Below are 14196 nucleotides of genomic sequence, written 5' to 3' on the forward strand. Positions count from 1 at the left end.
ATTATTTGGTAAAATAAGAAATTTTGCCTTCCTACCTACTGTAGATGGCACAGGAAACTATTTTTGTCTGGTCTGATTTCTAATACAACTGTCCTTCGTAATGACATGGCCCACTTACATCTGCACTTAAATGCTCCGTCATTTTGTTTAAATTTTATGTTAAACATTGTCCACTTTAAGGAACTGACAATCCGTGCGAGCCGAATGAGTTCCGCTGTACTAGTGGCATCTGTGTGATGAAGATCTGGCGTTGTGATGGTGACAATGATTGTGGAGATGGATTTGATGAACAAAATTGCCGTAAGTGTCATTCTACTGCAAGAATAGATTTTTGAAGGAAAATTTTTATCAAATTCTAAAAGTAAAATGCTCTACCTGGTAATTAGAAAAAAACGTAGTAGTACTTAGATTTGAAAAAATCGTTTTTTAAGAAAATTGTAATGAAATGTTAATTTCAAACCTAAAATAGTTCTGGAGCAACAAATTGCATTTTATGGTAAATTTATACATTAAACATTCATTCCTAACAAAACTCCTATATACTTATCCTGATTTATAATCCAGGGGCCAAACATGTTACTTCTGTCTCACAATCAGAGGGGTGTGATTTATTAAGATCCAATGATGTAACAGTTTCTGCAGTAACTGGAATAGATTTGGGTGGGCTTATTACAAAGCATGACCTTATTGCTGTATAAATAAAATTTAATTCTACTGTTTGATCTTGTTAGACAATAGGAATATTGTCGTGATACATGGTTGATTTTTTTTCCTTAATGTATTTTATTGCTGAATAATGAAGGTGATTTTTCCCACAGCAACTGGACCTCCTGGAGCCCAGTGTCGTATGGACGAATACAAGTGTTCGACAGGCAACCAATGTGTACCTGCCAGTTACCAGTGTGATGGAGAGATTGACTGTCAGGATAGATCCGACGAGATTGCCTGCTGTAAGTCGTATGGTCTGCAAAAATCATATGACCTGTAGAAGCCACATGATATTGATATCACATGACCATCAAAAGTCACATGATATTGATGTCACATGACCTTCAAAAGTCACATACAAAAGTTACTTGCCACAAAAGTTTCCTGGTATACAAAAGTCATGTTATATGAAATAGTCACATGACGTCTTTATAATCGTAACTAACATGCATTATTCGCATAACTGTCATTACAATTTGTTTTAACCTCTACGTCTTTATCCCAGGGAATATAGTTTATTTTGTTTTTATTTTTGTTTTTTTCACCTTCTTTGAAAACATTTCTGGCATTTGTTATTGCAGCTGTTATTAAAAACCATTAGAAGACATAAAAATATGCATATTGTCATCATTTCTTAAGACTCAGGGTACTCAAAAAATATTCAAATCCTCTGAATCGCTCAACCTTGAAATAAAAACTGTCCAAGGTTCACCAATAAACCTATGACCTGGTCATTGCACATTCCATATTTCCAGATTCTGAGTTAAGGTCAGCCTTTCCCAAAGAGGAAAGGTGTAAATGTGAGCCAATAGAAGGTAAGGTAGTGTGGGCAATTAAGTCTGTGCAGTGAGATACCCTACACATTGGCCATTCATGAAAAATACAGATTTATGTCTTTGCATCAATATTATTTCCTATCCATTTTGCAGAAATGATGGGCTGTACAATCTTTCATCAATTTGACTTTTGCTCATAAGAAAATTTGTACAAGAAAATCTCATACCCACCCCTACCACACATCCCCCATCCCGCCCAAATCACCCATCCAGTGAATATTTTCTATCAGTAAAAAATATGTTTAAAGTGACTATCAGATATTTGAACTGGATGGGTGTTATGGATAAGGGTGGTGGTTGTTGTTTGTCAGCTAATTATCCATCACTTTAGATAAATGCTAAATGTTGTGAATCCAACCCCTATCCTGTACTGAATTTCTGATTTGTTCAAGACATTTTGTGTGTGTGTACTATCCTCACATCTATACATGTGATTCGTCTGTATATACTGTATAGTTGGTATACTTGTTGGTTCCTTCACTGTTTACCATGTTCTGGCGTAGGAATGTGACATTGACCGAGATTTAAAAGGCAAATGTCATCAATGACATGTTATGTAATATTGCTGAATATCTCAGTATATGTATATCTGTGTGTAATATTGCTGAATATCTCAGTATATATATATCTGTGTGTAATATTGCTGAATATCTCAGTATATATATCTCAGTATATATATATCTGTGTGTAATATTGCTGAATATCTCAGTATATATATATCTGTGTGTAATATTGCTGAATATCTCAGTATATATATATCTGTGTGTAATATTGCTGAATATCTCAGTATACATATATCTGTGTGTATATCTATGTGTATCTCAGTATGTATATCTTTGTGTATCCGTGTGTATCTCTGTGTGTATATCTATGTTTATCTCAGTATGTATATCTCTGTGTGTATCCGTGTGTATCTCTATGTTTATTTCCATGTTGCCACACTCACCGTCTTGTCATGTTTCATCTCACTGGTATCTATTCTAACTCTGATCCCACTTTCCAAAACACTCCTACAAATAAACATAACAAAAGTCTTCCTTTGATTAATGTACTTGTTTTTCTTACTTTCACATACAGAATTATTTGTTTAACTTACAGCTCTGCCAAACAAGTCTCTGTGTTGTTTATGTACAGCTCATCACTTTAATAATTTAACACATCAATGGCTTTTTGTTTTGTAGGTGTATACAGCTCTTCCATTTAACAAACTTGCACTTCACTGACTAATGATTTCATCTGTTTACAGCTGTTCCAACAATTATCTTGCCCCCGGTGGCTCGTATAGATGTGGACATCGGAGGTCGCTTTACCATTATTTGTGAAGCTATGGGAACTCCCACTCCTCTGATTGTGTGGAGACTTAACTGGGGAAACATTCCAACCGGTGATCGTGTGTATGTTCATAGCACTGACGGCCGTGGCAATCTAACAATCACTGATGCTCGTATCACTGACTCCGGAGCTTACACATGTGAGGCTATCAACACGAAAGGAACAATATTTGCATCACCAGACGCTATCGTCATTGTTCGGCGTAAGTCTAATGCCATTTAACACTTTGTTTTACACTATTTTATATACTTTAATTTTTTTTTCTCTAAGGTGTTTTGACTTTCGTTTTTTTCTGTCACTTAACAAGATCACATATACATCACTACAAACAAATTTTCTCTGAGAAATTTTGTTTCTGTTATTCTGGTATTATAATTACAGGAAGCCCCCAGCCTGGTGTTTGCAGACCTCCAGATTTCAATGTAGAGGCCTCAGACAGCGGTCAATGTCTTCGCTGTTTCTGCTTCGGTCAGACCACTGATTGTTACAGCAGTGACCTACATGTATCACAGGTAACTGAACTCCTTTCTATATATAACTTATTGTAAACTTTACCTTAATTTGGCAAATTGGTGCAATGATAAATTCCTGTATCCACATATAATTACTATATAAAAGTTAGTAATTAGTGCAGTCATGTTTGAGCAAAATACTTCCAGCACAAAACTTACTAAAATAACATTACCACAAAATAAAATGTGTACAAAAAAAAGTGAGAACATTTTCAATGATTTTCAAATTTGTCAATTCCTTCTATAGAGTGATTTATGGAATTCTTGCAATTTGTCCTAGGAGATAGAATAATATTTAATTCTTGTTTACTTACAGATTCAGCTGTATGGAAGTATGTCTCTTGTAGACGAGACCAACAGAGGGGAGACAGTCCCTGCTACAGTTAACATTGAAGAGGTCTCTAGGGATACCTTCCTCATCAGGGACTTCGTCGAGGTCCTTCCAGCTGGAAACTACTACTGGAAACTCCCTAATGAGTTCCTTGGAGATAGGGTAAGTTCAGGAATCTATTTGTTTGGGAGATATCCATCTAATTTCTGGGATTTAATTTTGTGATGAATGATCAAGGTCAAGGTCATTGCTATATTTGTGTTTCAAAGTTAAGTTATTAATAGATTTATAAAACATATTGTCATTAAAATTCCTAAAAATGGACCAGTATTTTTATGTGTTAACCAGTGTCAATCTGTCTCATAGTATCTAGTTCTGAATTACTGTCATATCTTGAAAACCACTATATAGATTTGATTCATATTTACCCTATGTATCATAACATCATGTTCTGCATCTTATCTTATAAAGTTTGTCATTGGTGAATGTTAAAGGTTAAAGGTCACATTTGACAGCAAGTAATATTCACCCTATGGTATTATAACATCAAGTTTTTACATCTAAACAGGGAGGGAGGAGGGGCGTTCATGTTAAAAGCATTTTCTTATATTCAATTGGTTTCGTTTTAAAATGATATGTTCATTTCTTTGAGTGTTGTGGTAAGTCTGAAAATCCATTTTCTGTATTTTCATATTCCACAGCTTACAACATATGGAGGAAACCTACAATATACTATACGATATGAGATTGTCGGAAACCCAGGCAGTACTAACCAACCTGACGTCATACTGAAGGGCAACAAAATTTCTTTATATCACAGGACATCCACCATACTGTCCCCAGGGGGAGAGCTCGTCATCCAAGTACCTCTTGTTCCTGTAAGTACCTTCATTACCTCTTTAATAGCCTCACAACATATATACCTCTTGTTGATAATAGTATTGATGCTTACCATTTCGGAGCACCTGGTCTTATTATTTTTGTACTTTTTGAGGGATCTGCAAAGAAGTCGTTCATATTTTTTTTATTTTTTTTTTTATGCAACATAAACATTGACCTATGTTAGTATGAAGAAATGACCTCCAAAACGTTGCTGTATTTTGTCCAGAAGACTTTGTGTAAATCTTATATTGGACTGAAATGAAAGCTGAATGATGAGTTACTCGCTTACTGTTATAATAATCTTTTATTTTACTGATCGAGTTATTTATATCTCCATTCTGAACACAGTCTGTCTGGTCTAGAAGTGATGGAGGCACTGGTCGCAGAGGGGACATTCCCGCAGTTGAGCCTGTGACCAGGGAAGATTTAATGATGGTTCTGGAGAATGTTGAAGCTATCCTTGTTCGTGCCAATTATGACATTCAGCAAACCTCCTCCAGGTCAGTATGGCAATATCACTACACCAATGTGAGCTGCATTGTCACTATATACACACAGTGTGTTGTGTTGCAGATACGAGACTTTGAATCCAGTTGTGGAAAAATTTGTTGGAGACATCCATTGTACTTACTGACCTTGTGGTGATTGTACTTACTGACCTTGTGATCATTGTACTTGCTGACCTTGTGGTGATTGTATTTACTGACCTTGTGATCATTGTACTTGCTGACCTTGTGGTGATTGTACTTACTGACCTTGTGATCATTGTACTTGCAGACCTTGTGGTGACTGTATTTATTGACCTTGTGTTGATTGTACTTAATGACCTTGTGATCATTGTACTTGCTGACCTTGTGGGGACTGTACTTACTGACCTTGTGATGATTGTACTTGCTGACTTTGTAGTGATTGTACTTAATGACCTTGTGGTGATTATACTTACTGACCTTGTGGTGGTTGTACAGGATTGGAGACATCTCTATAAGCACTGGTGTGATAGAGGATACAGGATTTGGACGAGCTGTCTTTGTGGAGCAGTGTGAGTGTCCAGCTGGATATGCAGGTCTCTCTTGTCAGGTGAAGTATTGTTCTAACAAAACTGGTGATGCAATATTTAATAAACTTTGATGATACAAAGTTTTCTAAATTTTAGGGAAGTAGAGTTGAATAAATTTTCATGGTACAGTGTTGAATAAGTTTTGGAGATGAAGTACTTTGAAAATTCTGGTGATACAGAGTTGAATAAATTTTCATGGTACAGTGTTGAATAAGTTTTGGAGATGAAGTACTTTGAAAATTCTGGTGATACAGAGTTGAATAAATTTTCATGGTACAGTGTTGAATAAGTTTTGGAGATGAAGTACTTTGAAAATTCTGGTGATACAGAGTTGTATAAATTTTCATGGTACAGTGTTGAATAAGTTTTGGAGATGAAGTACTTTGAAAATTCTGGTGATACAGAGTTGAATAAATTTTCATGGTACAGTGTTGAATAAGTTTTGGAGATGAAGTACTTTGAAAATTCTGGTGATACAGAGTTGTATAAATTTTCATGGTACAGTGTTGAATAAGTTTTGGAGATGAAGTACTTTGAAAATTCTGGTGATACAGAGTTGTATAAATTTTCATGGTACAGTGTTGAATAAGTTTTGGAGATGAAGTACTTTGAAAATTCTGGTGATACAGAGTTGTATAAATTTTCATGGTACAGTGTTGAATAAGTTTTGGAGATGAAGTACTTTGAAAATTCTGGTGATACAGAGTTGTATAAATTTTCATGGTACAGTGTTGAATAAGTTTTGGAGATGAAGTACTTTGAAAATTCTGGTGATACAGAGTTGTATAAATTTTCATGGTACAGTGTTGAATAAGTTTTGGAGATGAAGTACTTTGAAAATTCTGGTGATACAGAGTTGTATAAATTTTCATGGTACAGTGTTGAATAAGTTTTGGAGATGAAGTACTTTGAAAATTCTGGTGATACAGAGTTGTATAAATTTTCATGGTACAGTGTTGAATAAGTTTTGGAGATGAAGTACTTTGAAAATTCTGGTGATACAGAGTTGAATAAATTTTCATGGTACAGTGTTGAATAAGTTTTGGAGATGAAGTACTTTGAAAATTCTGGTGATACAGAGTTGAATAAATTTTCATGGTACAGTGTTGAATAAGTTTTGGAGATGAAGTACTTTGAAAATTCTGGTGATACAGAGTTGAATAAATTTTCATGGTACAGTGTTGAATAAGTTTTGGAGATGAAGTACTTTGAAAATTCTGGTGATACAGAGTTGAATAAATTTTCATGGTACAGTGTTGAATAAGTTTTGGAGATGAAGTACTTTGAAAATTCTGGTGATACAGAGTTGTATAAATTTCGGTGATGAAGTATTTTCAAAATTTTCAGAATTCACTACTCACATATTACAAGGTTGTATTTATTTTATAATAAAAGATTGTATAATTTGTGATGATATGTGATTGTATGCATTTTTGTGATACAGGATTGTGCTGCGGGTTACAGAAGAGTCCGACAAGGACCGTATCTTGGCATCTGTAGGCGCTGTAATTGTAATGGTCACTCTAATGACTGTGACCCTGAGACTGGCGAGTGTAGGGTAGGTACTGTACCTTGTTACTAAATGACTAATAAAGTCAGTATGGTACCATATTACTGGTAGAGGTCACTCTTGCTCATAGCGCAAATATGGCATAATCACTCTTGTTCATAGGGCAAATATGACACAGTCACTTCTGCTCATAGGGCAAATATGGCAAAGTCATTGTTGCTCATAGTGCAAATATGACACAATCACTTTTGCTCAAAAGGCAAATATAGCACAATCACTATTGCTCATAGGGCAAATATGGTACAAAGTTACAGGGAGACATCACTGTCACTTCAATGGAAAGTATAATACCATGTTACTTGTACACATCACTATTTTTCAAGTCTTTCTATTTTGTGGTAATAAGTCCATGGTCACACACTTTTATTCAACAATAAGCCCATATCTGGTTATGAAAAATGATTTTGTATTTTGTTAAAATAAGCCCACTCCTCAAACTTCAAGATCTTATACTACAGACCATTGGGTATTTTGTAGCATTAATAGGGTAAGTTTACTGTTACCTTTCAAAAATATATCACTGAAGTCTTTATTTCTGAGCAATGCCTCCTCAATGAATCAACCTCTGCACCGGAGGCTTTCTTAATGCTTTCACTCAACCAGTCAAAATCATCCTTATATTTCCAATATTCCTGATCAACTAAATTTTAAAACAATGCGAGAATTGTAGGAAATTATCAGATTCAGAATTGGAATAAAAATCATGCATTTCTGTTACAGGTGTGTGCACATTTCACAGAAGGACCACAGTGTGAGCGCTGTATACAGGGTTACTATGGTGATGCTACTCAGGGTCTCGCAGACTCTTGCAGTCCATGTCCATGTCCATTGACTGCTGCATCCAATCAGTAAGTCTACTGCATGCATCCACCAATCAGTGACTTTGTTTTATCAATATATCAATAATTTTGTATGTCTTATTAAATCAGAGATAAAGAATTTTTTTGTATCCTCCAAGTGTGTACAGTATCGTAGAAATAATCTTCTTGGCCACTGCTGAACCTGTCTCTGCTCCTGCCACCCTCTGATGAATCCCCGAAAAGACTGCTTGCAGTTGATCTCTTTATGATTACCTTATCAATTACTGATTAAGCAGTACCTTTTGATTTATATCTTTTGTGTTAGAGATCTGCCTTTCAGTACTTTCAGTACTTTGATTTTAAAAAGAGTAGATTAAAAAATGTAGTTTAGTATGAAAATTACTCTAACCTTCTATGTTGCCAGGTTCAGTCCAACTTGTAGACTGGACCCTGATGGCCTGCCCACCTGTACAGCCTGTCTCGAGGGTCATGAGGGTAGGAACTGTGAACGATGTGCCCGTGGTTACATTGGCAATCCACGCCAACCCGGAGATCGCTGTCGTCGGGTTTCAAGTAGGTTGGAAATCTGTGTGACATGAAATGGTTTTTTTTGGTTGAAATTTTTGTTGTTTGTTTGGCTGTAAACAAAAAAATTATTTTAAAAATGCTGCAAATTAGTCTTTCAGTCCAAAGTTATGTTTAAGCCCCTTAACATGTCTACTCCCCTTCATTGAGCCCAAAGTTATGTTTTAGCCCCCTAACATGTCTACTCCCCTTCATTGAACCCAAAGTTATGTTTAAGCCCCTTATCATGTCTACTCCCCTTCATTGAGCCTGAAGTTATGTTAAAGCCCCCTTACATGTCTACTCCCCTTCATTGAGCCCGAAGTTATGTTTTAGCCCTTTAGACTTATTTCAGGATGAATACTGTAAATATGTATGATGATAACATTGATAATGTGGGTTTTCCCTGGGTACTCCGGTTTCCTCCCACAATAAGACCCCTTTTACGCTTACATCCGGGCCAACAAGAATGGTTAGTATAAGTTGAAATAACCTGTTGTAATGTTTATATCTAACATTGATGATTGGTGTATTGTCTATCACAGTTGAGGAGAGGTGTGACTCACGTGGTAGTCTGCAGACACGCCCTGACCCACGAACTGGCAGGTGTCCATGTAAGGTAGGTAGGAAAGTTTTTATGTTACAGAATACAGTATCACTGACTTTAATTTGTCCATTCTAAATCTGGCAGAGTGGGAAATGGAGAATAGGCATACAGTTTATCTACTGTCCTAGTCATCAATACCTGAATTCAGAGAACGCTGTAATTTAAATGTCCAGAGAATGGTGTCACAGTTGGTTTTATTTAATACAAATACTTTTGATAATGAGGTAAGACTGTAGAAATTGAGTGTTAGCTGTGGTGATTTGAATAAAAGACTGTATTAATCTTGTCCTATCAATAAGTCCTAGGCTATATATTTGTTAACATTCAGTAGAATGACCAACATATACAGTTTCGTCCTCCTGTTATAAGCCTAACCCTTACTATAAGTCGGAGTTAAAGATTCCACCTACTTATTTTGGGATAAAGACAGGATTTATAAACGAAGACCAGAGGGATAGGTTAATATGCTTTATATTCTTTCAGCAATATGTGGAGGGACCAAACTGTGACCAATGTCAGGCCAATACATTCCATCTGAGTCTGGACAATCCAAACGGCTGTATTTCTTGTTTCTGTATGGGAATTACTGACACCTGTACATCCACATCATGGAATCGCGCTCAGGTAGGGTAAACCCTTAACCAACTAATGGCGGTTTGTTGGGAAAACTTATCAACATTCATAAGAACAATGATGTTTAGTTTTGTCAAAAATATGAAATTTAGAAGAAAAAAGAATAAGAAAAAAGTAGAAAAATTCAAGGAAGAAATCTAATTAATTGAAAGTGACCGATAAAATTCAAAGAAAATCAGTGATATTTGAAAAATAGAAATAAAAGTCAGAATTTTTCAGATGTTTCATTTCAAAGGCATGAGTGCAAAAAAATGCTGTATCAAATCCTGAAGATGTTTTCTTAGTAAGAGAACAGATGTGTACCAAATTTCTGTGTAAATCTCTTGTCAGAATATCAGTATAGTAAGAGAGATATAATTTAGTCCCAATTATTGAACCTTGATCAATACATATTTGAATGACAATGATAGCAATCAATACATTCGGTAGGTCGGAGCTTCATTCACAAGAGACAGCCTGGGATTTTCTCTGACTGATATCTCCCGTAAACCAGAACTGACCGTGAGCAATGGTTTCACTATTGACCGGAATGTCCGTGAACTCATCTATCGTTCCTTCAGCAGACTGCCCGACACGGTCTATTACTGGTCACTTCCTCAGCGTTTCCTTGGTGACAAGGTTAGTTTGATAATAAATTGTACCTGATATTCCATAATTCTGTGAATTCATCATAAAAAATGCATTAGTGAATATGCTGTATAAATGATTTTTCTTACACAGTAAACATTTATTTGGAAAGAATTACACTATGTAGGTTTAGCTCCTGCTCTTCAAAGGCGAAAATTTGACATGTCTAAAATTAGATATATCAAATTTCTGAATTTCCATTTGTTAAAAAGAGATGTCTGTTCATTACTATCAAAGTCTGTGTCGCTTAAAATTTTTTATTAACAGCAGGGAATGAGTGTTGCATGCCACACTAACTGTAAGCTTGTTTTCAAATGTCATCTTAACTGTGTTAATATGTTTATAAACAGCTGGTGTCGTATGGAGGCTCTCTGAGGTTTGTTGTGATGTACCGTCCAGGGCAGGACTCCACTGGCACACCAGGGCCTCTAGTGGAAATCAGCGTAAGTAGAAATATGATATATTATGACAGTAAAGTCAGATACTATGTGATCTCTACTCTTACTGTGTGAGAAAACATTTAGAAACTTTGTATAATTTTGACAGTGGATTTTTGTATTAACAAAATCACAAGTTTTATCGATAAGTTACTTTAAAGCTGACAAAGCAGTGACCTTTCAGAATTTTTCAAGGTTAAATATGAGCATTGAAAATCATTAATTGCTGAACTGTATTGCTATCATAAACAAAACCTATTTTTGTCTACATGATTTTTGTAATTAATATTAATTACAATTAATTTTTGATTAAACATTCAAGGAAAACATATGTGAGAGAATCACAATGTGGTGCCTCCTGTTAGTACTGACCATTTATGTTAGTGATAGCTGTTTTTTGATTTTCCAGGGTAATGACATTGTCCTTGTCCATCGCCCTGAAACCATGCCAAGTCCAAACAAACCAGAATCCTACAGCATTAAATTCTATGAGGTAAGTCGTTAATTGAAAATGTTCATATACACCATCGTCAAATGTTATCAAATTTTGCCCTATTTTCAATAAAAATGAAGATCTACATCAATGTAATCAAAAGGTTGAAATATGATATATATGCTTCTAGGAATAGATCTAGGTATCTTTTGCTTGTTAACATTGTAACACCTTTGTAAGTCATTGAATATATGATGATGTTTTAATTTCATCTAATGTGTACTGATAGGGATGTAAAAATCTCCAAATTCTGCAAAAATTAGGAGGAAACAAGGAAACTGATATTCTTTTCTTCTCCAAACATGGGTCGCAGATGTTTCTTGTGTTTCGGTTTTGACCTTTAAAAATGTTTTTTTTCCCTTTGAAGTTGTGATTAAGTTACTATTCATTATTATATATTTAATATGTTACAGAGTAGTTGGACACGACTTGATGGCCAGCCAGCCACACGGGAGTTCCTTATGATGGTTCTAGCAGACCTGGATGCCATTTTGATCCGAGCAACATTCACTAGCACAACAGACCAGGCCAGTATTCGTGACATCGTCATGGACATTGCTGAGGACAGGAACACCGGCCAGGATCGTGCCAACGCTGTTGAACAGTGTGTCTGTCCACAGGGCTACAGAGGACTTTCTTGTGAGGTAAGTAGAGCAGTGTGTCTGTCCACAGGGCTACAGAGGACTTTCTTGTGAGAAAGGTTGAACATTGTGTCTGTCCACAGGGCTACAGAGGGCTCTCGTATGAGAAAGGTGATCCTGATAGTTATGCACTTTTCATCTATTCTTCATGTCAGTAATTTTTTTCAATGATACACCCATGGTTACTCTAGTATCTGAAATATGCATTGAGTACTGATGCTATTATTTCAACAAATTCTTTTGAAACTTAATAAGTATGATTTACTTTATTTCTTGTTGTTCATTGACATTATAACTATGTAAAGCTTAAAATTCAAGTTTATAAAAATATTTCAGGTCAGAGGCCCTTGTTTGAATTTTGTGTGTGATGGTTTAAATAATAAGAAAAAAATTATAGTGGCACTAAGGAACTCTCTGTACTCTGTAGTCTTAATATTATTTTCAAGATGTAAAAGGAATATTTTATTACTTTCTAAAGGACTGTGATGTTGGCTTCACACGAAGTCAAGACGGATTTAACCTTGGGCGCTGTGTACCTTGTAACTGTAACGGACACTCAAGTGAATGCAGCCCGGAGACAGGTGTATGCAGGGTAAGAATTCTTATATATGAACTTGTACCCAGGAGACCTTCTCTTGTACATACTTCTGTAGCATCGGAACCTCTGACGGACATCTGTATATACTCCCATCGTAGTGGAACTTCCAGATTAAATTAATGTCCATACCCCTTGGATAGTAGATCCTCTAAAATACATACCCCCAGGGTAGAGGAACTCCTGTTGTATATCTCTCTGGGGGGAGGGGGATTTCAGTATGTCCATACTCCTGGGATAGTAGATCCTCTAAAATACATACCCCCAGGGTAGAGGAACTCCTGTTGTATATCTCTCTGGGGGGGAGGGGGATTTCAGTATGTCCATACTCCTGGGATAGTAGATCCTCTAAAATACATACCCCCAGGGTAGAGGAATTCCTGTTGTATATCTCTCTGGGGGGAGGGGGATTTCTGTATGTCCATACTCCTGGGATAGTAGATCCTCTAAAATACATACCCCCAGGGTAGAGGAATTCCTGTTGTATATATATTTGGGATATTTCTGATGAACATACCTTTAGGGTGGGGGAACATCAGAATTTCAAATCTCCATGGTTATTGAAACTTTTTACATTGTAGCTCCTAGGGGTAAGCAAATCACAAAATAGATGGGAAAGTATCATGCTATTTTTAGATCGGATGATGTTAACACTATGCAATATATTTTTAGAACTGTCAACACAGTACAGAAGGAGACAACTGTGAGCGATGTGCAGCTGGTTTCTATGGTGATGCGACTCGAGGAAGCCCCAATGACTGTCAGCCTTGCAGCTGTCCTCTCACAAGAGCCCCCAATCAGTAAGTACAGTTAACAGGAATTCCCCGACTTCTATATATTACGTGTTTAGCGTGGTCATGCATGTTACTATGGTAACATACTCGGCCTTAACCTTTGTGACTTTTCATTTGAATCATCAAGAACAATTAATATAAGTTGATTTCAACTTCTTCCAGCATTGTTGTAGAATAAAGTTTATGATATAATTATAATTCTTGTGTGATGTTGACAGAGAATATCTTACAGGAAATGGGTTACTGTATTTACGCTAAACCTCATTTTCCACTGTTTGTTGATATTAACTTTCTCTTGTTTATTTTGATATGTATACTTTTGTAAACAAATTTAGTCTTGCAGAAATGTTTCATCTTTGTAGATTATATATATCTTTACATGGATAATTTCCATTCATTACAGATTTAGTCCAACTTGTATACTGGACACTGACGGTCAGGTTACTTGTACGGCCTGTCCTGCTGGCCACATTGGCCGTAGATGTGAACGGTAAGAATAAAGATTTTGATCTCATCAAATTTTTTTGATGGTTTTTATTCAATAAAATAAATATCATTCTTGAAAATGTTCCATGCAATTTTTTTCAAAAGCCAGCAGATAAAAAACTGAAAAGATCCTTAATATTGAAAATCATAGGTTTTAGGAGGATACTTAGTCTTACTCAGAGCCAGTATTTAATATCAAGAAATAAAATAAATATTCCTTTTCTTTTCTTTCTCTTCTTTCTCATATTTTGCCAAGTTTGTTCTTGTTTTTTTTTTTTGTTTTTTTTTTTT

General features: G+C 35.7%; 1 protein-coding gene across 1 annotated transcript in view; it reads left to right on the forward strand.

Moving 5' to 3' along the window:
* The window catches only part of LOC132553268 (basement membrane-specific heparan sulfate proteoglycan core protein-like), a 153992-nt gene that overhangs the window by 100645 nt on the left and 39151 nt on the right, over positions 1 to 14196 (forward strand). The window contains exons 29-48 of the mRNA XM_060217499.1: positions 181 to 300; positions 819 to 950; positions 2791 to 3078; positions 3258 to 3388; positions 3705 to 3881; positions 4421 to 4597; positions 4950 to 5101; positions 5567 to 5678; positions 7103 to 7216; positions 7949 to 8076; positions 8453 to 8601; positions 9138 to 9211; positions 9683 to 9823; positions 10262 to 10450; positions 10810 to 10902; positions 11306 to 11389; positions 11803 to 12033; positions 12509 to 12622; positions 13298 to 13425; positions 13823 to 13909. Coding sequence (XP_060073482.1) covers positions 181 to 300; positions 819 to 950; positions 2791 to 3078; positions 3258 to 3388; positions 3705 to 3881; positions 4421 to 4597; positions 4950 to 5101; positions 5567 to 5678; positions 7103 to 7216; positions 7949 to 8076; positions 8453 to 8601; positions 9138 to 9211; positions 9683 to 9823; positions 10262 to 10450; positions 10810 to 10902; positions 11306 to 11389; positions 11803 to 12033; positions 12509 to 12622; positions 13298 to 13425; positions 13823 to 13909 — 2821 coding nt within the window. The remainder of the gene's footprint in view (positions 1 to 180; positions 301 to 818; positions 951 to 2790; positions 3079 to 3257; positions 3389 to 3704; positions 3882 to 4420; positions 4598 to 4949; positions 5102 to 5566; positions 5679 to 7102; positions 7217 to 7948; positions 8077 to 8452; positions 8602 to 9137; positions 9212 to 9682; positions 9824 to 10261; positions 10451 to 10809; positions 10903 to 11305; positions 11390 to 11802; positions 12034 to 12508; positions 12623 to 13297; positions 13426 to 13822; positions 13910 to 14196) is intronic.

The sequence above is a fragment of the Ylistrum balloti genome, unplaced genomic scaffold, assembly GCF_031769215.1.
Source record: "Ylistrum balloti isolate Yb309-2 unplaced genomic scaffold, AGI_CSIRO_Ybal_v1 Utg370312, whole genome shotgun sequence".
Classification (NCBI taxonomy): Eukaryota; Metazoa; Mollusca; class Bivalvia; order Pectinida; family Pectinidae; genus Ylistrum; species Ylistrum balloti.